This window comes from Triturus cristatus, chromosome 4_1 (assembly GCF_964204655.1).
Source record: "Triturus cristatus chromosome 4_1, aTriCri1.1, whole genome shotgun sequence".
NCBI classification, from domain to species: domain Eukaryota; kingdom Metazoa; phylum Chordata; class Amphibia; order Caudata; family Salamandridae; genus Triturus; species Triturus cristatus.
Genome location: NC_140585.1, coordinates 99,205,725 through 99,230,808, shown reverse-complemented (window position 1 = coordinate 99,230,808; position 25,084 = coordinate 99,205,725). Strand labels below are relative to the sequence as shown.

The 25,084-nt window shown below is 45.9% G+C and overlaps 1 protein-coding gene across 4 annotated transcripts in view; it reads right to left on the bottom strand.

The window, feature by feature from the left end:
• LOC146839642 (uncharacterized) overlaps positions 1–25,084 on the bottom strand; it is a 766,602-nt gene that overhangs the window by 85,636 nt on the left and 655,882 nt on the right. For all 4 annotated transcript variants that reach the window (XR_014981114.1, XR_014981115.1, XR_014981116.1 and 1 more), the window contains exon 13: positions 19,852–19,895. Coding sequence is in view for 1 of the 4 variants with exons in the window: in XM_085651730.1 (XP_085507856.1) it covers positions 19,852–19,895 (44 nt within the window). In the remaining 3 variants the exon portion in view is untranslated. The remainder of the gene's footprint in view (positions 1–19,851; positions 19,896–25,084) is intronic.

Genomic DNA, 25,084 nt, shown 5'->3' with positions numbered 1-25,084 from the left:
TGACAAGAAAGGCTGCACCAAAGTTTGCAGTACACTTGCAGCTCCTTGGGCTAGCGAAGAGAGGACTGTGTCTGTGGTGCCTGACTTGTGTAAAACTTACTGCTGAGCCCCACACAGCAGAGGTGAACTCCAAGAGTCAGTTGGGTGAATTTCCATTACAGCTCCAATTTAAAAACAATTGCTGCTACCTTTTTAACTTTGTTTTAAATACTGTTTTTATAAATTGTTTCTTACCGGGAGCTGTGTTCAATGCTCCGGTGGTGGGGACACAAACAATAGCAATAGCAATAGCTCACGCAAGGGCTCTTGCAGTCTAGGCATCGGGTCAGCACTCTAGCTGCTGGACCCGACGCACAGCTGATGATATAAAAACGCCAGATGGCGCTACCGTGCAGCGGACGCGTGCAGCAGGCACACTGCTGGCACACCAAAGGTGCGCCAAAGGCAAGCCAGTCTGCGCCCGTCCGCGCCCGGACAGATCCAGGGGCCAGAACCCTTGTGTCTGTGCCCCCAGAAGGCTTTTGCTATTCCAGTTCGTTGTTAAAGCAGTTAAACAGAACCCCAGGCCCCAACAGTGCTCACACTATTTTCTGGAGGAGCTTCAGGACAGATGCTCACACTGTGGTTTCAGAATCACCCCACTATCTCCCCCCTCATCCTCTGATGGGTCCTCTTATAAATTACTCTTACTCAATTGCAGATCCCTACCCAAACACACAACTGAGATCTCAATGTTGTTAAAAGATTCTGGCACAGAGGTTTTGTTTCTCATGGAGACCTGGCTCCCTGCCAGCTCAGAGCCGGACATCCTCCAATCACTTCCCCCCGGATACTTAATCCAGAGGAAAGATAGAACGACAGGGGTGGGCAGTGGTATTGCCATTATTTATAAAGACCATACGACCTGTTGACTACTAGGCAGTTCGCTATCAGACTGTGAGAATGCCCATTTTTCAATTGAATTCACCCCCTCACTGTCCCTCTCACATTTTCTGATCTGCCGTCCACCTGGGTCAATGGGCCATATTTGTAAATCTCTGTTGGAAACAGTCATTACTCTCGCTAGCTCCTTGGCTAATTTTACTCTTCTTGGATATTTCAATTTGCACTTTGATGACCCCTCGGCAGCTCCGGCGACTGAACTAGCACAAGATCTGATGGCTTGTCAACTACTCCAGAAGGTCTCCCAAGCAACTCATATTAAAGGTCACTTTCTTGACCCAATTTTTTCTAGTTTGAGGGAACTAAAATGGAAAGCCCCCGTCCCCATACCATGGTCAGACCATTTTTTAATCCCGTTTGTCTGGGCCCCACTTACCTCCGTTTCACACACCCAGTCAACACAAATACAAATCCATCCCTGGTCCAAACTCCCTTGGATTCAGGAACTGGAAAATTCAAAACCTAACCTGGATCTCAATCCAGTTACGGATTATCAAAACTTTACACACTAGATTGAGGAGTCACTGAACACGGTGCTCCCAAAGAAATCAATCCTGAAGAAAGCGGGATCTAATAGGTCCGCATGGTTCTCCCCTAAGCTACGTATCCTAAAACAACAATGCAAAAGACTGGAAAGGATATGGAGGAAAGATTTCTCACACGTTAAGAAACAGGAATACAGGGTGGCCATTGGAATATACAAGGCAGAAATAAAACAAGTTTTTCAACAAATCAATAAGAGGAGGGACAAGGAGCAGTTAGAGAGAGGTCCTGAACCAATGCTCCTAAAAGTCATACATTATTCCAACGGATGGTTTCAGTTCCTTCAAAGTGGAGGGGGAGTTACAGCAAGCAGGTAAGCTGTAAATAGTGGGGAATGTCTCCAAGGGTAGAGTGAGTGTGCAGAGTGAGGAGAGAGTACTCCTTTTTGTGGTACGTAGTGCCCTCACACATCCTCGCGGATGTATAGCATCATCATTGGGCAAAGTTGCTCCTCGTGGGGGTGGCGCTGCAGTCCCTCACAGGCCCTTGGTTAGGGGCTCTCTGGCGGAGTTCTTTTTAGGAGTTGCCGCATTTGTGAGTGAGGGTGTGTGGGTTGGGGTGTGCTAGTGAGTGCAGGTTTAAAATGAGACAGGGACCTTAAATGTTTTAATCAAGGGGTCCCTGGTTCAAACTAAAAAATTCACGGGGATGGAGATGCACGGTAGTGCTGCTTGGAGAGGGGAAACAAGACCAAATAGAATCCCACTTCTCTCAACCCGTGTAGTGTATTACAAAAGTGATTTAAAGAAAGGTCAACATGTTTCGCGCTATAGGAAGGTCCCTATTGGATCCAGGAGCGCTTCATCAGGACCAAGAAACAAATGATGAAAAATGGGATTTGGGAAAAGACGACCCGTAATCCCATTTGTTACCTAGGTCAGGTTTGCTTGACAATTAGTGTCCAGAATCCGTTCTTATACGTAAATCCTGTTCACAGCCTGGAAGGAGACATAAAACAGGGGGGGAGAAAAAGAAGGGGGCTGGGAGGGGGCGAAAAGGGGAAAAAACAGTAATATATCAAAGGTATATGATACAGATGTAGCTTAGAGGGAGACACTAGTGCACAGTGTGTGCTCAGGTGCCTTGTGCATGAGAAAGACAACAACCAAGATAGTGTCATTGTGTTCATGCGGAGTCTTAAAAGCATAGTGCTAGGAATCTGCCCAGCGTAAAGGAGAAGCCCACGGTTGTAGTGGCCGGTTCCATCCTTAGTCATCTTAAGAAAAGGAAATATATGTGATACAAAAAAGTGGTCGTAACTCACTAAAAACCAACGGTTCAATGGTGCAGGTGGAGGTGTCATGGTGGGCACAAATTCGTAAGGTGTCATAGGTTGTACCCACTGTGAGGAGTAGCGCGGTTCTGAATCACTATAAAGTGCCTGGGCGATGTAAGGACCAGTGGTTTAAAGTGACTATTGCGCAACCGGGGATAAGAGACTTGCCATTGTATAATTCTCGTGCCTCGTCTAAGTGTAGCGGGACGGATCACTGTAAAGTGCCTGGGCGGTGTAAGGTCCGATGGTCTATAGTGACTATAGCACAACCGCGGAATAGTGAATTCCCACGGTATAATTATCGTGCCTAGTTCAAATGTGGCGGGACAAGCAGAAAGGTATGCATGACAACAAATGTGAAACAAAGATAACGAGATCGCATTGCTACCCTCTCCTAATAGATGATGGGCTCCGTCAGCAAGTACCGCGGAGTAAGGCTACGGAAAAACAGAGTAAGAAACAGGGCTACGATAAACGATCCCTGATTCGAGGTTAGAGCTCGAGCGTCCCGAGCCGGTGGTAAAGGTACTTACTTCACAAGTCGCCTTCCGTCGCGGGGAAACCTACCCGTGCAGCTGTACTGCCGGTAACATTGGTTATGAGGCACCAGTCTGGTTCAGTAGTGCTGCCGGGATGGAAACAGGCCCCGGGCAATGACGTCGTCTCATGGCGCCCGAGGACCGGAAAGTAGGACAAAGGGGGCTGAGCTGTTGGCTGCCGCGGCCATATTGAAATGGTGTGCGGACCACGTAGCAATATCGGGAAAGGGGGCATAAGGTGCTGTAACGGGAGGTACAACAAGGGCATGGTGTAAAGGTTGACTTCATACCCTCTGAAACATGGTAGTAAAGTGGAGTATATCATGAGGTTTACCTATATTAGAAAGTGATTGTGGTCATAACTAATATATACTCTGCGTCATCGATATACGATGTGACTTAAAAAAGGAAGAAAAAGAAATGCAAGTACGTCATGGTCCGAGGTGGACGTAATGACGCTTGCTGTTCGGACAAGGTCCCGAACTCTCGTGTGCTAGATTTCTATTACAGGAGATCTGTCCTATGTGCCATCAGCCCAGAGTCACCAGTAACTTAATGCGACTATAGCAATGTAGTGATTGCTGAACCTATAACTATACACGTTTGGTCACTGCTGAATGAAAACACGGGGGGCGCAATGAGAAAAGGAGAGATGCTGATAACGAGTACCAGGAGGAGAGTGGTATTGGTGGTAACCTGGACACCTTGGTACACGGGGACGCAGGTGAAGAGTGAAACAGCTAGCTTCATATACAGAGAGGACTCCAAAGGGACTGATGGTTCATGTAACTAGTGTCTTCGGGTACCTAGATATCTAGGTACTCGAGTACGCAGGTGTAAAGTTAACCACCTAGAATCGTATCGAGGGAAACATGCCCTGGACCTGATGGTTCATGTAACTCGTGTCCCAGATATAGAGGTGGTTCATGTAGCTAGTGTACTAGATACAAAGATGGTTATACATGCAGTTAACTGGTTGCGCTTAGTGTTCATATAGCTAGTGTACCAGGTACAAAGGTGGTTGTACATGCAGTTAACTGGTTGCGCTTAGTGTGGAATACTACTGTAGGTGATCTCGTGATATGCAGCTATCGGGATAGATCAACCCAGGGGATATCTTCGTTGAGTCCCCCTTTATTGCTTCTCAATTTGAACACCCATTGTTGTTCCTGCCTGAACAATGTGGATGCTGACCAATATGGATTTGATTTGATGATAGTCCATCGTAAGCTTTCGGGGGAATGACTCATTTCCAAGAAGTGACTTTGTAATCTTGTGGCTGTGCGTTTGCACCGGATCGTGCTCTTATGTTCCCCAATTCGGGTTTTGACTGGTCTCATTGTCATGCGAATGTATCGTGACCCACAAGGACAGGTAATCATGTAAACACAATTTTTTGTGTTACAGTTGGTATGATGTAACTGCTTCCAGAGTCTTGAGAGTCCTAGATCAAGTTCCTTGGTGATGCTTGTCAGTGGGCATACTGTGCACGAACCACATGGGTAATGACCAACTACCGGGGGTAGACTCCATAGTGTTGGTTGCGTTTTGATAATGTTCTTGGGGCGTGTGTGAAATAACATGTCCCTCAGGTTCTGTGTTCTCTTAAAGGCAAAGAGAGGTTTCGGTCCTGGTTGGAACTCCCCCATCTCAAGGATCTTCCAGTGTTTCTTGATTATTCTCTGGATCTTATTGGAGTTCGGGGTAAAGGATGTCACACATGTTAGTATGTCTGAGGTGTTTTTTTCTTTGATTTCTAGTAGAGCTTCTCTGTGATTATTCCTGGCTCTTTTGCGGGCCTGCTTCACGATTCTTTTTGGATACTCTCTCTTTATCAAGTTCTCTGTTAAAGTGTCCGCCTCTTTCTCGAATTCCATGATGGTGTTGCAGTTACGGCGTAGGCGGAGGAATTGCCCAACCAGTAAGTTGTTTCTTAAGGACTTTGGGTGGTGACTTTGGAATAGGATAAGACTATTCATATCTGTGGGCTTTTTGTAGTTGGTGGTCATCAGGCAACCTTCTTTCAGGGATATCAGAAGGTCAAGGAATGGTATGGATTCAGATGACAGTGTGCCCACAAATTGTAGGTATGGATTCAAGGTATTGATCCACGTAAAGAATGTCCGGCATGTCTCTTCATCCCCTTTCCAGAAGATGATTATGTCATCGATGTACCTACGCCATAATAAGATGTTATTGGTATATGGCTTGGTCTCCGTCTGGGTGTGCTCTTCTTCAAAGTTTGCCATGTAAAGGCAGGCCAGACTCGGCGCAAAGGTGCTCCCCATGCTGGTGCCCTGTATTTGATGGTAAAGGTTGTTCTCAAAAGCGAAATAGTTTTCTTTTAGTGCTATTGTCGCACAATCACAGATGAAAGTGATTGGAGTTGCTGACGGCCAAGGATTGATGTTGCGGAGGGCCGGGTCAAGGACCGCCAATGTGGCAAGCCCAGGCCACCTACTATGAGGAACAAATTACAGCAGCTGCCAACTCCTCCAGAAAGACTTTTCTCATTGTCAAAAAGCTTCTCAAAGCCCCTAATCCTCCAGCGGCACCTGATCCTTTGGGACACCACTGTAACGAACTTGCGTAATTCTTTGCCACTAAAATTCATAATACTCTTAAACATCTTCCGCAAAGAGACAATGACACACCTGAGATTATGGCTGCGGGCCAGTACGGAAATGAACACTATCTGAAGACCTATATCCCCTTGACTCAGGAGTCATTTCTAGCCACCTTAGCTTCAGTTAAATCTGGGTCACCACTGGACCCGGCACCACCTAACATTTTGAAACTGGTAGCACCTACAGTTGCTCCTATCAATATCAGCCTCATTAATGCATCCCTCACATCAGGTATAGTCACCCATGAGTGGAAAAGGGCAATGGTAAAAGCCTTGCTAAAAAAAACTAACTTGGACCCTGCTGACTTGGGCAATTACCGTCCAATTTTGCAACTTCTGGGAATAAGCAAAATTGCAGAGAAACTCTGCATTACTTGAGTCCCATAACCTGCTCCACCCCACATAAATGGGTTTCCGCCATCGTCAAGGCACTGAGACCGCCTTATTAGGGTGGTGGAGGAAGCGAGAAAAATTCTTGATTCAGGAGGTACCTCGGCCATAATAATCTTGATCTAAGCGCAGCCTTCGACACAGGGAATCACCGTATCCTGGCTAACCGTCTCAGGAGCATAGAAGTGTCCGGCAAGGCCTTATTATGGCTCCAATCATTCCTGGAAGACAGGTGTTTCCAGGGCATTGAAGGTGACACCTTTTTGAATCCTATCCTCCTTCAGTGTGGAGTCCCCCAGGGCTCATCCCTGTGCCCGACCCTTTTTAATGTCTAAATGTCCCCATTGGCGGATAGTATTTCCCCCTTTGGGATTCATATAGTAACATATGCCGAAGACACACAGCTGGTCGTGGCATTGAGCCAGGCCGACCATACGCCCTCTGATCTCCACTCTTGCCTCGAGGAAGTCACCAAGTGGATGAGTTTATCGCATTTAAAACTAAATGAGGATAAAAACGAGCTCATGCTTCTTGGCAACCAGCTAAATTTAAAATCAAGTACCATGTGGCCTGCCTGTATGGGCCCAGTACCATCCCCGAAAACTGAGATAAAAAGCTTGGGCATCTGGTTAGAGCAAGGCCTTACATTTCAAGTCCAAGCCAGGAAGACTGCTGCTTCATGTTACGCAATGTTAATAATGATTTGCAAAGTGTTTTACGGGACCAAGCAAAAAAAATGCTGGTCCAAGCGCTCATTCTCTTCAGGATTTATTATGGTAACGCCCTCTACTTGGGCACCCCAAAAGCAACGACCACGAAACTGCAAATCGTACAAAATTTTGCTGCAAGAATGCTCACGGGAACCCACAATCGCTGTTTTGCAAAGCCGGCACTACGCGCCCTTCATTGGCTACCGGTGCAAGAGAGAATTAATTTTAAAGCCCTCTGCGTTGCCCGCAAGCCTCGAGGAGGGAATGGTCCTCCCATCATTAAATCCATGATTTGCTCTTACAAGGCCAACCAAAGACTCAGTTCAGACGAGCTTTAACTAGCAGTGGTACCTAGGATTACGAAGGCCAAAAGTGGCGGACGGAGTTTTTCATATAATGCCGTGAAACTCTGGAACAGCCTTCCGCTGCATCTTTGTAGAGAATCCAACCATCTCTCATTACGGAAACAGCTAAAGACCTCGCTCTTTCTGTAGATGTCTTGCTCAACTCTAGTAACCACTACAGCCCTGGGATGCTCCCAGGTAGCCATGAGCTATATAAAAACATTTTCATTCCATTCCACGTCCACAAAAGCTGAAGATCTCCATTGTGGCAAGTCAGTAGCCACAAGCTCCTGACTGCCACTGACTGCCAGCATGCAGCCTGGGAAACCAAGTCCCACCGCTTAAAAGTGACACCATATTCTGTTGGACCTGGGAGAGTAGTCAGTGTGTAGTTTGGTTGCCCATGATGGACACTATCCTTTACAAAAGGGAACTGCTGGTTTTGCTGTGACAGGAGAACAGGGGCCTGATTCACAAAGGTTTACTTACACTCTTGTGATAGTTTACAATTGATTGTTATTCACAAATGTATTTACCAGTAGTATCTATGACTGTGTGAGTTTCCGCACATAAAAACATAAGGCAGTTCAATAATTTTATGTGCAGAAACTCGTGCCTAACCCCAGACCTTCTGCTGGAACTGTTCCTGCTGCTGCCCTGTTATCTGTTGGTGGGCCCTTTTGTCTGCTTAACCACTTTTGCATGAGGCAGCCCCTACAGCCTCTCATCGCTATTAGCTCCACCCAAGTTAAGGCTCCTCTTCCTTCTGGAATCGATACCAGATTCCCATGTGGGCATGGCCTGTTATCATCGTTGCTTTAAGCATCTGGCTATTAGGTGGGCCCTTAAAAGTTGTACAATGGGGAATTATCCCAGACTGAACTGTACTGAACCTTCTCTTCCACAGAGCTGTTGCTTGGCTTGCAAGGGTAACTCGTATGTGTTTCTACGCCTTCTGATGGATATGAACATACATGCCTGTTGTGGGAGTTGGCATTCCTTTGATTGGAATATTCATCAGTTTTTACTGATGCTATCCTTCATCTTTTGGCACAGACTGCCAGAGTGTGCCCGCATTTCCCCTTTACCGTACTCAGCCTTGAAAATGTCTCTAAGGTTTATGTCATAGCAAATTTGATTTAACAATGTAGAATCTTCTTTTTAAGGTACCTCCCACTGATATCACCTGACCCAGGGACTGGTGTTTCTCTTGGATCAGCCGCAAAGAGGTCATGCATATTTAATTTCTGAGTCACAAGCTACCTTTGGCTGTCGTTAGATTGGAGAAGAACTTGGTATCCATGGTACATTGTTTCTGCTATTAGATAATTTTATGATCATGAAAACGGGATATAAGTGCTGTTTGAACTACCTCTAGGTTCTAATTTCATCTATGAAATGACTGTTTCTTTATAGGCGATGAGAAGAAATCCAGAAATTTGACACGAAATATCAAACTGGTCAGCATACTGATCCTGATGATCATGAATTTATATGAACTCTTACCAGCAACAGAGGGTATCTGTGCAATTGTAGCGACTGATTGTTGCACTCCTCTTCAAAAACATCTGTTAGCATACGCAAGCAGAAAGATAACATTAAGGATAGTGTAAAGAAATGGCATGCAATTCAATGCGCCCATCACCTAAGTCTCTATGGCACTTGGTTGTGGTTGAGAGAGGTTTTTGGCCGTTGAGATATGAAAATATTTGACTCCATTATTGGTTTTGATCTAATTGTGGTTGGTAGTAGACTAATATTGTGCATCATTCAATGCTCTTGCATAAATAAAGGTGCTGCCAATTACTTTACAGTTGCTACTTCTTAGGGGCATATTTTCAAGAACGTGTGATAACTACAGCCAGAGTAGCTTATCGCAACTCACCACATCGCAGTCCATTGTGGGAAAATAACACCTTCATAACGCGGAATTCCCAAGCCGGCGGCACCATGCGATAGTTCCATAATAACTCATCAAATGTCCACGATGAAGTCAACGCGCCACCGCAAAAATGCGAAACACCAATGCAAAAAAAGCTGCGGTGAGGCCAAGCGCGATACAAAACTTCCCAATCAAACTTCGTAGCACCAAGGATGCACCCGGACCGAGTGCAGAGGACAACCCAAACCCCACAAGCCCACGGAAGACCAGCCAGGAACCCTGTGCTTGCGGAAGGGCAAGGAGATGAGGAAGAGGAAGACAGGGTTCAGTCCGTAGGAAGACCAGATCACCATCACCTCCACTGAGCCATTGGCAACAGAAACAGAAATATGGCAGTCCATTGTCACCAACGTGAATGCAGTCGGAGTGTCGAGGTGGTCAATGGAGGAGGTCAAGAGGCGCTGGCATGAAGTGCACAGCCTAACCAATGAGAAACTCGCTGCCAACAGGAAGGCAGCAAAGGTGACTGGAGGTGGTACTCCTGCGCCACAGGAGGAGCTTGATGAGCTGGAGAAAATGGTGGCCACAGTCATCAGTGCGGAGACGGTGCAAGGAGTTGGGGGTCTGGACACAGCTCGATATGACCTGACCCAACAGCAACAGGGTGAGTAATGCCCAGGGCCTGGGGGGATGGAGGGAGATGGCACAATGGTACACATGCACAATCATGCCCAGCACACTGAGCACCCACAATGAGTGTGGAACATGTCCCTGATACCCTTGGCACACTGCAGCACACATAGAAACACCAAGTAGGCCCCCGTCCACTATGTGCACAAATGGGCCCCCCTCCATATCACCAATGCCACAACCTACCCATGAACATGTGCTGAAGCCTGAAAAGCTGCGGCTCTGTGAGCCACATGGACTATGCAACTGACACTGCATGGCAGATAGCATGGCTGCAGACACAATACATGACATGGTGCACAAGACGACTTTGAGGTGTCTGAGTGCGGACCACATCCGTAAAGGAGCAGGTCACACTCTGACACATCCACATGCACCTACAACCCATAACATCAAAAACACATCTGCAGACAAACAATGCATAAGAGTACAAAAATATGTCCAAGAGCACAAATGACCCAAGTCGCAACCATCACAGCACCCGAAAAGCACACAAGTCAAAGGCACATCAACTCATAGGGATGAGGTGCCGCCAATTCAGAGCTGCAGGGCCGACTCGCCAACAATGCAGCACACACACATAGCAATCACAGCACATCAACATTGGCGACAATGTGGTACAAAGTGCAACACTTACACCACAGGACAGAGGACACAACTGCTGCCACTCATACGTAGAAACTGGCAAATCACATCTGGCATTGCATGACACTGTGAGATGATGATGTACGAGTACAATCTCACATCTGTCATGCAGTCGAAATATCCACTGTCTCCCATCAGATAGGCAGCTCCTCCAAAAGAGTCACATTGTACATTGTCATGCAGTCTGTATGTAAACATGTGCAATGGGTCAACATACATGCAACACACTGTTAACCTGCATCTCCCCGTTACATTGCAGAGGGACAATCAACACCTCCAACAGAGCAGACCACACATCTCTACAGTGATGATGAAGAGGACACCCTGCACTTCTGCTCAGACACCCTCCAACGGTTCGTGGACAGCCTCTAAACCCCACCCCCAGTAGCAGTGCAGCCCTGCACAGATCACACAGCAGGAAGCACACACCACCACGGATGGCCCACAGGACCCCCACGAACAACACTTTGAATTCCAATGACGTGTGTTAGCGTGCCAGGAAGAGTTGGCTGATCAGCTGCAGGTGATCGATGTCATAGCAGCCAAACTCGATGCAATACGTGGTGCCACACGTGGTGTTTGAGTCCCATCAGGGACCACGTGCAGTCCCTAACAGACACCCCCTGCCCGCACCATGCTCACCAACAATCCTTGGCTGACCTCACTGGGACCATCACTCAGATACAGGAACTGCCTAGTCAGACAGGCGCTAGCAGTGACAGCACAGATTTGGCACAGATGTGGAGGAAAATGGAGACCATGGAGCGGATGCAAGCTGGAAGTAGGGCTGCCACGGCTGAACACCAGCGAGATGAGGCTGGGATCTTCCATGCCTTGCAGATTCTCATCTTGCCATTGCTGCCAGAGGGCCTGTACCAGATGACTGCTGCAGGAACTTCGACACACACATCTCCGCCCCCAGATGTGTCATTGGCACACAGTGATGCGGCCATTACACCGCCGCACCCTGATGTGTCAGTGAAACACAGTGATGCAGCCCTATCACCTTTGCACCCTGATTTGTCAGTGGCCCACAGTGATGTAGCCATAACACCACCACACACACCTGACACACCGGACACAGAAGACGTCTTAGAGGAGTAAGATGTGGAGTGCAATAACTGTGTGAGGAAGGAGGGAGTAGCAACTGTACCCACCACATGGCCAGTCCTTGCATGGTTCAGTCCCATGCATCAAGCCCCGGTACAACGCATCCAACTGTCCCCCAGAACACACTGTGACATTCCCCCTGGACCCCCAGCGGACGCGCCGAAGGCGCGCCGAAGGCGCGCCAAAGGCAAGCCCGTCTGCGCCCGTCCGCGCCTGTACCGAGCCTAGGGCCGGAACCCCTGGTCTTGTGGATAGGAACCCAGGAAGAATTGTATATACACACAAAGAGCTACTAAAGTGGGATAACCCAGCGGGTAACCACTACTGCACACGCCTAAACCCCATGGATGAAGTCAAACAATGTGACTGTTGCAAAATGCCCTTTCATTTTTCAAGGATAGGCAAATTTGAACCGCAGACGAACGCCGCAAACAACAAACCTAGGGTTGAGGTTTTCAGGGCAGTATTGATAAATGCAAGATCCTTGATAAAACATAACACAGATATCGCAGAAATGCTGGATACACACCACCTGGATATGGCTTTTATCACGGAGACATGGGCTGACGGAGCATCAGACCCAGATATTGCTCTAGCATTACCACCAGGGTATACTGCCACCAGAGCTGACAGAATAGGGAGAAGGGGTGGAGGGCTTGCCATTCTATGTAGAGAGGAACTGCACGTCCACAGCTCTATCGTGGGTAACTCCTCTGACTGTGAAATGCTTCTATTTCAAATCACACTCTCAAAGAACTATACATTCAGAGGCCTTCTATTGTATAGACCTCCCAAGGCAAGGGCCCCTTTGTTATCAAACCTAAGCCCAATTCTAGAATCAAGTCTGCAAGGATCAGGCTTCACAATCCTAGGGGACTTTAATTATCACCTTGAAAAAACTACGGACCCCAATACGGGTGAATTGCTCGATGCAATGTCTGGACTCTCCCTGGACCAGATCGTTAATCAAGGTACCCATGTGGCAGGACACACACTGGATGGGATTTTCTCCTCCAACTCCAACCTTAAGATTTTGGAGATTCTACCCGTCACATGGTCAGATCATAAAGCCATCATATTTACTATCACCATCAGTCAGGTACAGCTTAGAGTATCCAAAGGCCTGAGGCCAGTTACATACCAAGACTGGGCAAAAATTAATATACAGCTGCTACAGGAGACACTCACTAGGACCAGACCTGAGTCAGTGCCCAACAGTAATCAGCTAGCCGACAGGATCTCCTCGTGGATAAAGACTGCAGTGAAACTGGCAGTTCCTTCGAAATGCTTTGTTCCAAAACGGAAAAAGCCATCAGAACCTTGGTTTTCTGGAAAACTCAGGGCACAGAAACAAACATGTAGGAGGGCAGAGAGGAAATGGAGAGCCAGCTATGAACCAAACCTTAAAAAGGAATATGCTCAAACACTAACTGACTACAAAAAACTTGTAATCAGGGAAAAGTCGAATTATTTCACCAACAAAATGAAAGAGACGATGAACTCAAGTAAGGAACTCTTCGCGACTATTAAAAAATTAGCAGGTTCCTCACCCACGAATCAATTGGAAGGCAGCATTGAGTTCTGTAACAACCTAGGAAAGTTCTTTGTGGACAAAGTTGCTAAAGTATTTGAACCATTCCAAACGAACCACTCTATTACAAGTTCAAATAACTATCCTAGCTCAGAACGAGAGACATCTAATCCGGAAACAGGCTTCCGCTTCACGCTCCCTACAGTAGAACAGATACACCAGGTGGTAAAAACCATCAGATCCGGCAACCCAACGGATCCGTGCCCTCCGAAAATTATGCATTTATTCCCAGATATACTCAGTGAGCAGCTACACGTCCTGTTTTCAGAAATAATCCACTCAGGAGCCTTTCCAGATGCCTGGAAAATCACTGCAGTCACCCCCTTACTAAAAAAAAGTACCCTGGACCCCAAAGACCTCAGCAGCTATAGGCCAATCTCCAGAATACCCTTCCCAGCGAAAGTATTGGAGAAACTGCTTAATCAACAACTGAAGGATCTTATAGCCTCCAGACATTACCTGGATAATTCTCAATACGGGTTCAGAGAACATCATGGTACTGAGACAGCATTGGTAATGGCAGCAGAAGGGCTCAGGAGTGCGTTAGACGCAGGAGGGAAGGCCGCCTTGATCTTGTTAGATTTATCGGCGGCCTTCGACACCGTGAACCACGATATCCTCCTGGCACGCCTGGACGAGCTAGGGATTCAAGATTCTGCCCGCCAGCTGATGGCGTCCTTTCTGAGAGACAGATCTTTCACAGTCACTCTGGGAGAACACGCCTCCAGCCCTTTTACGACACCATGTGGAGTTCCTCAGGGCTCGGCGCTTAGCCCCACACTTTTTAACATTTACGTTGCCCCTTTAGCCTCAGTTATTAGAAACTTTGGTTTCACACCAGTCTCATATGCCGACGATACTCAAATAGTGGTATCAGTCTCAGGCAATATAGAGGAATCAATAGACCGCTTCAGGAACTGTATGACCCAAGTCAACCACTGGATGCGATGTAACTGCCTAAAGCTTAATGGTGGGAAAACCGAAATCATGCTGCTAGGTACTATGGCCGACCTCTGGTCCTCCGACTGGTGGCCTGACACTCTGGGTGACTGCCCTCTCCCAGTGGGGAAAGTCAAAAATCTTGGTTTTATCTTCGATGACAAATTGACGTTTAATTCCCAGGTCAACAAGGTGTCATCCTCCATATGGCACACCTTGAAACTGATCAGAAGAATCTGCCCATTTATCCCACTGGATTCACGGAAAACTGTGGTTACAGCGCTTGCCTTGTCTACATTGGATTATGGCAATGCCTTATACACAGGGATCCAAACTCAATACCTTACCAAACTGCAACGCCTCCAGAATGCGGCAGCAAGACTGGTGCTGGACATCCCTAGATTTGAATCCGTGTCTAACAAGCTAAAGGACCTACACTGGCTCCCCGTGGACAAAAGGATACAGTTTAAATCCTTGTGCCTGGCCTATAAGGCACTTCATGGCTCAGGTTCACATTTCTTGAGAACCCAATTCCAATGGTATGTCCCAGGCAGAAGTCTCAGATCCGCCAACACCAAACTTGTCCAAGTCCCCAAATTCAGGCAGAGTAGATGGGGAGGAAGAAGTTTTCTGGTAAGGACAACCAAGCTGTGGAACCTTCTACCTTTCAACATTAAAAACAGCCCTACTCTCTTCGCCTTCAGAAAGGCCATCAAGACATGGCTATACCCCTGCTAATCATCCTCGCAGAATCTCCTCGCATCCAATTTCAGCGCCAAGACGCCTTCGGGCATGCGTGCGCTCTACAAATATAAAAATCAAATCAAATCAAATCAAATCAATCAACATGGACTGCCATATCTGCCCTTGTACCAATGACAAAGCAATCCGGCTGAGGACTGTACTCTTCCTCTTCAGATCAACTTTGCATTCCCCCAAGGACTCTGGTTGTCTCACCACTGGGCAACCACTTAATGTTGGCTTGAATTGGACATGTACCCCTCCATTCTCGGAGATTCCCCAGAATATGAATAAAACATTCCAAATCACACAAATGTGTCATGTCTATGTTCACCCACGTGTACAAGTATGGATGAATGTAGGGATGTTGATTGCACTAAGAGGTAAACCCTGGTAAATGTCAGCAATGCGCAAGTTTGATCCTGACCCACATGGCCAATAGAATTACTGTGAAGGTGTGAACTAGCTGTGGCCTCATTGCTCATGCACAACAAACTCGCATCACCCAACGTAGCCCCACGACCATGTATCACATAGTGCCGTGTGTGTGTCACACTGTCTGAATTGGTAGCCCGCCTAAAGTAGTGTCCCCCATAGCATGTGGCAATGGAACTCCTCTTCGCATGACGTACTCACACACATCAGTGTGTACACAGTCTGCCTCATTGGATCATATCGATCCACAGGGCAAGTAGTTTGACACCATACTCACATTGATGAAGACACGTAAGAGAACAGGTCTACCAGCAACTATCCCAAACACAATGTGTGGCTCACAGAGGTGGAGCTGCCAATAGGGATTCACCACCTAAGAACCACAGGCAGTCTGTCCCTCCCTGTGTATGCATAATGCTCATTAATACACGTGGTTTGTCAAACTAGTCAACACTCATCACAGTTGTACACTGGTGAAGTTGCGTAGGCTTTATTAGCATTTGGGTGTCAGTACAGGCAAGTGATGGGCCCCAACCGGCAGACAAATGCTGAATACACTTACAGGCAGAATGGGAACGTGTTGAGGTTCACGGAATGGGGTGGCAAACATGTATACCTATCCTTACGGTTGGCAACGGTCTCAGCCCACTTTGCCTTGCTGGTCGAGTCATGTGATGTTTAGCTTCTGCTCATTGCCCCGTGTCAGGGGACATGACTCACAGCCCATGGGATCTGCATGGACCTGTACCACTGGGCTGCGCTAACTGTGTGCTCTGCTGACACTGAGCAGGTGAAAGGGACCAACAAGGTCACATGTTGTGCCACATTGTCATGTGTGTAGTTTCCCTCCAGCAGTATGTCAGATTTGGGAACTTTGCCAAACGACGCTGTGCAGCGCGGCCCATGGGGCTGCAGCACCTTGCACAGGTGTGTGGCAACATGCGTAGGTGCACGCATGTGCATTCTGAGTCCGTGCGAATGAAGAAATGTCCACTGTTGTACTGGCTTATGGGACCAATCCTCCAGAATGCAACAGGGTGTTGGGACCTGTGCTGTTGGTGTCAATCAGTTGTGTATGTAGGAAGGTAGTTACTCATCCATGAATGCGAGCGCTGCTTCGTAGGCAATCAGTTCCAGAAGTACGCCGTTCTCGGATTCAAGGAACACGAGGGAGAGCCAATCCATTAACTGGTCCGGACAAATCTGCTCCGACAACGCTGTTTTACCAATCTGCAGCACAGTCCAATAGGGTAGCAACTGGATGTGGTCACTGCACACGATGACTTGTGCAATCCCCCATCTACTGCTGCCGGCACAGAAACATATCAGGGCATCCCATGCCCGGGTATCCCGGTTGCACTCCTGTTCATGTGCCAACAGGGGTCGCACACACAAGTCGTAATCTAGTTCAGCTACCATTGTGTTGGATAGGCAAACCTCAATGGGCCACTCGAATGTGCATGATCGACAGTGGAACCATGGCTGGATGCATGTGACGTATGCAAGCCGGAAACTCAGACGGTAACTGATTTGCAGAACTGCTATTGGCAGAGCTCCCAACAGATGCAGCATTTGTGCATAGTACAGTTCCACGTGACTGTGGTTGTGCATGTGCCCGGGATTGCCTAACATTGCGTTTGTTGGTCTCATACCACCGGCACTCCTCAGACCTGCAGCTGTTCCGTGGATGATATGCCACAGCTTGGAGTCATATGTGTGTTCAATGTTTTGATGTAGGGGTTGTCTCTTGTACTGATGTGTTGGGGGCATACCATGCAGGTGTAGCTCGAGCAGGGACAAGTGTGTGTGGGGTATGGACAAGTCGCTCTTTCATTAGCGCAGTTTGTGGTGTGGGAGTCTGGTATGGTATCTCACTCAGGGGGTGCCGTGCGCATTGGAGACCAAGGTCGGAGGTTTGGATGTCCTTCCACCTTGTGCTTCGAGACAAAGGAGCTTTCATGCCTAATTTTAGTCTGACTACTGCTTGCATCTCTGAAATGTGATGTGGCCTTTGTGCTGAATAAGTTGTCAGGCCTCAGAATTTGGGTGCACCAATTGCGAGACACACGCAACAGTTCGCATGCATGTGCCAAGGGCACGATTGTCCTTGTGCACCTTGTTCAGTCTCTCTCTCTCTTTCTCTCTCTCTCTCTCTCTCTTTCTCTCTCTTTCTGTCCTTTGATGAGTGCCTGACACACCTTCTTATCTGAGATATTGTCTTACAGGCTGTCACTTGCAGATTGTCCAGGGATGACCCGCCATGACTCTACCAAATAGTTGTTTGGTGGGATATTCGATTGTGATGTTTTGTTTGGACTTTCAATGGTGAAGGATTGAATCTGCATTTTCTGTACTCACATGGCTGTTAGTTGTTGTGTTTTTGCGGCATCAGGTGAATGTTTTTGTGCATGATTTTGTGACGTTGATGTGCATTCTCTTGGTCCGGGGGAGGTGGGGGGTTGGCCGGGGTGTGGCCCCCGGGGGGGAGGGATCGTACGTGGGTGTGGTGGCGGTAGGTTTTATGTCCCTGTTGGGGGTCCGAGCTGCATGATCAGTGGCTCGACGACATCTGTTGTTCTTCAGGTGTGCCTGTGGTCTGGGCTCCCTTTTCTGTTGCCGGTTGTCGTCTGACTTTGCACCAGGTCGGAGCAGGTGTACGTTTCCTGCTGCTATCGTGCCTTTTCGCATGTTTTGTGATCTTATCGTCGATGTGGCTGGTTTTTGAGATTGTTGTGGTGTAATGTTGTCGCAGCTTTTTGCTCGGGAACGCCTACTCTGCATCTCTTTACAGATAGTTGCCAGGGTCATCCGTGGTGATGTTTTTTAGGATGCTATCGCAGGTAAACTGGTGGTATCTGCAGATTGCACGGCTTATGAATGTGTCGATGGATTTATCGTGACTTTGGCTGCGCTAAAGTGCTGTTAACTCGGCGGTAGCTCCTTGAGAATATGCCCCTAACTATGGTGAGTAAAGTGATAATGATAAGATTAATGATAACACAAGAAACAGAAGCCTTTGTTGTGGACTGGTTCCTGACTGCTGCCAAAACAGCAGGAGGTAAGAACATAGAGTAATCAGACTATATCTTCAAGATCTCTGCAGATTTCACAGTGCTAAGTAGAGCTTTGCACAAAGTCAAAAGGGAGTCGCAGCTCACCTGTTACCCAAACTTGCAGCATGTCTGGCTTGGACCAAGGGCCGGACGGGAACTGATATGATTGTCTTTGGCACACCACAGGTGTGTCCGTATTTAAATGAGGACCCATTAACATGGCCTTAAATGCTCAGTATACTCCCAGTATCACCAAGGGTAGAAAAATAGAAAAGACTGCCACTGTGAAGGAAGGCTTGGGAATAAGACATTGACCACCCAACTCAACAGCAGAAATATGGTCCCCCAAATATTGAAACTATAATAAATTGCAAGTGCCTATTATTAACTGTGTCCCAATAAAAGTAACAGTAAAGACAAATGCAGATACCCTACTTGCATAAATCAATCAGAAACAAACAGCACAAAATGCTCAGCATTCTCCTTTAAATGAGGATACCTGAATATAGGCTGGGACATTGACAAAGCCTTCCTGCAGCCTGGTATACTCCCAATGTGGCAGAGCATAAACAGAGAGAAAAGAATAACACTCCAGAGAAAGGCTTTGGAATGCAACCTGACTGCTACCTTATGTCAAACATCTTCTCCTACCCTTTATAGAATCATGTGGTACCTAACAATGGGCTCAGAATTCCCTCTTTGATGAGGATAAGTCTCCACATGTTATTACGATTGGCAGGAGTATACTAGAAAATGGCCCAGACCAGTAGTTTGCAACATTCATGCATGGCAGGTCCATGATTATCAGGATACTAACTATATATGTAAGTGAGTTCACACCAGATTACATGCATGAAACTTTTATCTTAAAGTTATATGCTCAACATCTGACATGGTTGTGTGGCTCTCTTGAGTCTGCATTAGACAACTTTGACTGACACAACAAATTGGAGATACAACACATGTTAATCTCCAAATATACATTGCAGATAAGTCTGATACATTTCCTAACTCAAATATTATGTACTCCAAGCCCCCAAGGGCATTAAGCTTTCACAACCAAAAGTTGCACCTTAAATCAAGCAGGACTCTATCTCCAAAACACTGAAGCATCTATAGTGTAATGGTATTCTGGGTCTTCATCAATCAACTATTATTCATCCAAGTTAGTGATTTCAAAGGCGCAAGGAGGTTGTGGGTTGAAATGACAAAAGTCTCTGCATAACAATAGTATTTCTAGTAGATACAGTTTGCTCACCAAGGCAAAATAAATATGGAATAGATAAATATTTTGTAAAGAACCTTATTCTTCTCAAAATATAACAGCAGATTCTAAGACTGTGTAAGATTAAATTCCTTCAAATTATTAGGCATGACATTGTGTATTACACTTACCACATTCTCTTCCGCTTTGGCAGTGATCATAATCGTGTTTGTGTCTAAAATAGATAAAAAGGAATATTATGGATCAGCCGTTTCTAGATCAACTTCCTCTTGCCCATTTTGCATACATTAAAAATATCACTTGTATTTTCAATGTTTTGATGAGTTCAAATGTATTGCAATATTGAATATAACGGGAAATATTTTCATCAAACACTTCAATACTCACCAATGTGCTATATCATAAAACAGGTAAATAGTGACATGTGACAGCTTACTCTGGACTTGATTTATAACAGAAATCTAAAATGATTATTAATTACAAAAACAGTGCCCCATATTCATCATTGCAAAATCAATAAAGTGATCCTGTATTTACAATTAAAATCACCACATATTTGATATTTCACACTAATGTATGATTCCAGTTCTTACATAGCTGAGAATAAACAATAATACTGTTAAAGTTTCCACTTGATCTTCATTTTTCTGAAGGCTTCCTGTTGTGTTACAATACCAAATCTTAAAAAAAGTGCCTTAAAAATACGACTTTCTGGGCAAACAATTTTGGGTTAAGTGAAAGCAATCAGGTGTGATTCAGTGATCCAATCTAGCAATCCTATTTAACTATTAGACAGTTCTTCAGTTCAGTCAGCTTATTTTAACATTGTAATTGTTGTTTAAGGATTGCAATAAATGCACATTTCTTCTGTTTCTGCTCTTTAAGCAGAAATGAGTCCTGTGGTGTAACTATATTTTTAGTGTTTCATTTCACTATATGTCACTCCGCCAGTAGATCCCTCTTTTCATACCACAGTAGAATATACTATAAAGTGCTGGGTGGAGCAAGGGAATTTCAGTAGAAATTATATGCTATCAGATACAGCAGCCAGTACCTCTGGATGACCTTTGGTATCCCTGCCATTGCTCTTTATAGGTTTGGCATCAGAGGCCAAGATGACAGTGGCAGGAACAGGAATGTAGAAAAATCTGCATGAGTGTGAGTGACAGTCCATTGTTTCTACTCCCTAACTGTTTCTTATAAGTATTGCAATAAATAAGGAGCTGTTAGTGTGTTAAGGGTGGGACAAGGTGGGCAAATCCTCTAAGGTCACTGGAGGTCAAAAGTTGAATGTTGCTTCTGCAGCCTCAGGCGTTTTGTTGAATTAACATCAAGGAAGTGCTAAGGCAGACCTTAAAATGAGTAAGTTATAGAACAGGAGCTTGATGAAATTAGCAAATATCCTGACAATAACAAGTACATGATAACTTAGTTAACCACTTTTTACTTAATTCCCAGAAGAACATCAAAAAGGAAGGAGAAAGCATATCAACATTTTGACTAATATAGACACAGGATGTTTGCATACATATTTTAAGCAGTTTTACACAGAGTTAAATATCAAACATGACAACAAAAAACTATACCAAGAGAAGCACATGTAGCCCGTCAGACATGTGCATGGAGCATGACAGAAATGCATGTGTGCAAAATACCACCAATGTGGCAGAAAATCGGAGAAGCAAGGAAACCAAGGGACGTAATACCAGTGAAAGTTGGTGTAGTTTAGAAAGATGCATGTGACACCATAGATTACTGTATGGGAAGACAAAATGTACAAGACAGGCAGCACAGTCCCCTGCATGCACAGATAGAAGCAGTCACCTGCTTCCCATTGACCACATGTGAGCTCAATTGCATCCATTCTTGACATATAAGCCATAAAACCTGGTCTGCAAGTGTTGAACTTGGACTTTTCTGCAGGGTCACCCCAAAATGTTTTGCATTCACCCTTGCTGTTTTCTGAACCTATTTTGTTGGCTTTTATGGCTCTCTGCACTTCTGCTAACCAGCACTAAAGTGCTTGTGCTCTCTACCCTACACATGATAAAATTGGCTTATACACAATTGGCACATTTAATCTATATAGTATTTAGTACGGTGGTACTAATGGTGCCTTAGGCCTGTAAACTGAATGCTACAAGTGCGCCTGAAGTACATATTGTGCCACCCACTTGAGTAGCCCTTCACAACATGTCTTAGTCCTGCCATTGCAGCCTGTGGGCAGTTTTAAACTGCCAATCCGATTTGCTAAATAATTCCTCTGCCAGGCCTAAACCTTCAGTTTTAATACATTTTGTCACCTCTAAGATGGACCCTAAGCCAAATTTACGGCAGGGTGCAGTATATTTAAAAAGTTGGACATGTACTTTTAAGCTTTACATGTCCTGGTAGTGAAAGACTTCAACTAATTTTTCACGACTTTAAAGTCTACCTCTCCCATAGGGAAACATTGGGTTACCTTATTACATTTGATAAGTAACAACAATTGCTTAGGAGCAGCCAAAAATTTCATGTTTGGTCTCTAATGAATTGTAATTTAAAGCCCTCTTTACTGGTAAAGTCAGATTGTAAGTCACAATTCTGAAATGCCACTTTTAGAAAGTTGGAATTTTCTTTTAACCATTTGGTTTCTGCAGCCTGTGTCCTGGGCCACATGACTAGGTATATTCGGCAGTTAGCCTTGTGTATTCCTCCCAGACAGTATCACGAAGGGGGACTGGGTATTGGAAGGATGGGCCGTCTAGCTAGGTTGGAAGGGTTGGAGCTCTGTACAGCCCCACTTACACTTCAAATGAGCTTCCTTAACCTCTTTACAAAGGGTTTAACACTAGTCTTTTGTTATCTCAGTCATCTTGGGACCAGGGGAAGGAAGAAGGAAATTCCAGAACCATCAGTGGGGGGTTTAACTCTAGAGGTTTCTTCCACTTCAAAGCTGGCACCAGGTAGGAAGATAAGACTCTCAGACTCACTCTTGTTTTCACTTCTGGACCACCAGGAGGAGTCTCAAAGGACTCCCCTGCTGCCTGAGGCCTGATGTGTACTTTAGTCGACTGCACTGCTGCGCCAAGAGGACTAACTTACAGCCTGAAGCCTGTCCTGTGCCCTCAGAGAACTGCTCTGCTGCTTGAGACTTACTTTTTTCTTGAACCCAGGACTACGAGAGTGACTCCAAATGCTAGTTGGCTGGCCTACTTTTCAAAGCCACAAGCACAGAAAAGGCCCCAACTTTCTTGACGAACCTAAAGAAAAGAGAACAGCAAATAAAGGTCCAGTGCCTGTGCTCCAAGGGTAAGTATACTTCAAATAAGGAGGCCACTGTTCCTTCTAAACATTGAAAGAGAGAGAAAAAGATCTTAGGGTGGTGGCTGTCAAAGGGAAGTAAACTGTTGTAATCGGTCTTTTTTTGTAGGTCTTGGTTTGAAGTTGACCTTGATCAATGGAAGATCCAAAAATGGAATCTCTTTCTCTGAGAGTGACATGGTAAATTGTAGGGGTCCACAGAGTTTATCCTTAATTGAAACTCTGACAGTTGTCCTTCGTACCTTTCCATAGGATGAAAATGTCATCAATGTAGCCGATCCAAGACCTGGCAAGCGGAGCAGACAGGTGGTTCAAGAGGGAGTTGTTGGAGACCTATTGGGGACCTGCTCACAAGGGGGCAACTCTCTGCTCACTGACTCATTTGATTTGATCCACCAAGTAGTCATAAGTAAGCAGCAAATAGATATTAGGCCATACCAGTCTTTCACCAAGTATGCAATGCGCTTTAGGGTTGGACATTTGCATGTTAAGGAACTATAATTACTGAAAGGCTGTTCAAACTCCTTTTTCGGTCGATTGAACTGAACCTCTCAAGGCCTCTTTTAACCTCTCAATCACTCACAATCAATCCAAGCAGCACCTAGGCCATTTCAACAAAGAATCAAGTAATATATTGATAGCTTGTATTACTTGGATAACAGTTATTTAATTATTTAAGCAATTTGTAAAGCGCACAAATACCATTAGGTGTCTCTGCGCTACAGACTAGGCAGAGGAATGTCCAGGAGCAGGTGGCCTATTGGTTGAAGAGCCATGTCTTTAATTGTTTGCGGAAGGTGAGCAGGGTGGGACCGGTCTTAATGTGAAGGGGGAGCATGTTCCATAGTCTGGAGGTGGCAACTATGAATCTTCTATTGCCCCAAGAAGCTTTCTTGGTACGGGGAACAATCAGTAGTTTAGCTGCTGAAGAGCGCAGGGGTCTGCTGGGCATATAAGAAGAACATAGTGTTTTTTTCAGAAATTCAGGTCCCGTGTTATGGATTGCCTTATATGCAATGCATAGGGCCTTGAACTTGGTTCTACTCCTGATGGGAAACGAATGGAGTTGTCGAATCACCTTGGATATTGATATGAACTTGGGGGTGGCTGTCAGTATCCTGGCTGCTGCGTTCTGCACCAGTTGTAACTTGTTTAGGACTTTTTTCTGGGCGTTGATAAGTAGACCGTTACAATAGTCAACCTTTGACATAACTAGTTTACTGATGAGAGTACTGCCGGCGCTGACTGGGAGAAAACGTAGAAGTGTTATTATCATTCTCATGACATTGAAGGATGGGGAGACAACGGTATTGGCGTGGTGTATAAATGAAAGCTTATCGTCGAACATAATACCCAGGTTTCTAACCTTTGTGGCGGGGGATGGAGGTGCGCCTAGCTTAGCTGGCCACCAAGTGGGGAACCAGCTAGGGGAAATATTACCAAATATCATCACCTCCGTCTTGCTTGAGTTTAATTTGAGGTAGTTGTTTGCCATCCATGCACTGATGGCTAGCATTCCCTCTTGGAAGTTTGCCACAACTGCCCCACCGTCATTATGTACCACTAGCACTAGTTGTGTATCATCAGCGTACGAAGTTAGGCCCATATCGTGGGATTTGATGACCCTCGCCAAGTCCGACACATAGATATTAAACAAGGTCGGCCTCAGCACAGAGCCATGCGGCACACCACAAGGGAGTGCAAATGGTGGAGAATTGAAGTCGCCGAGAGTCACTAGCTGAGTTCGATTAGAGAGAAAGGAGGCCAGGAGGGCCTTGGCCCTATGTGTGACGCCGATGGCTGAGACACGGTTGATTAGAGTTGCATGGTCGACCGTGTCGAATGCTGCTAAAAGATCCAGCAGCACCCGGACCGCGGCACCCCCACGATCGAGTATCATCCTGATTTCATCGGAAGCCTTAATGAGGGCTTTTTCAGTGCCATGGCCCTTTCTGAAGCCAAATTGGCTGTCGTCTAATAAGTTATTTTGATCAATAAAATGGGCCAACTGAGTGTTCATGAGCTTTTCAAATTGTTTTGCGGGGAATGAGAGACATGCAATTGGTCTGTAGCTTTTGGTCTCTGTGGGGTCAAGGTTAT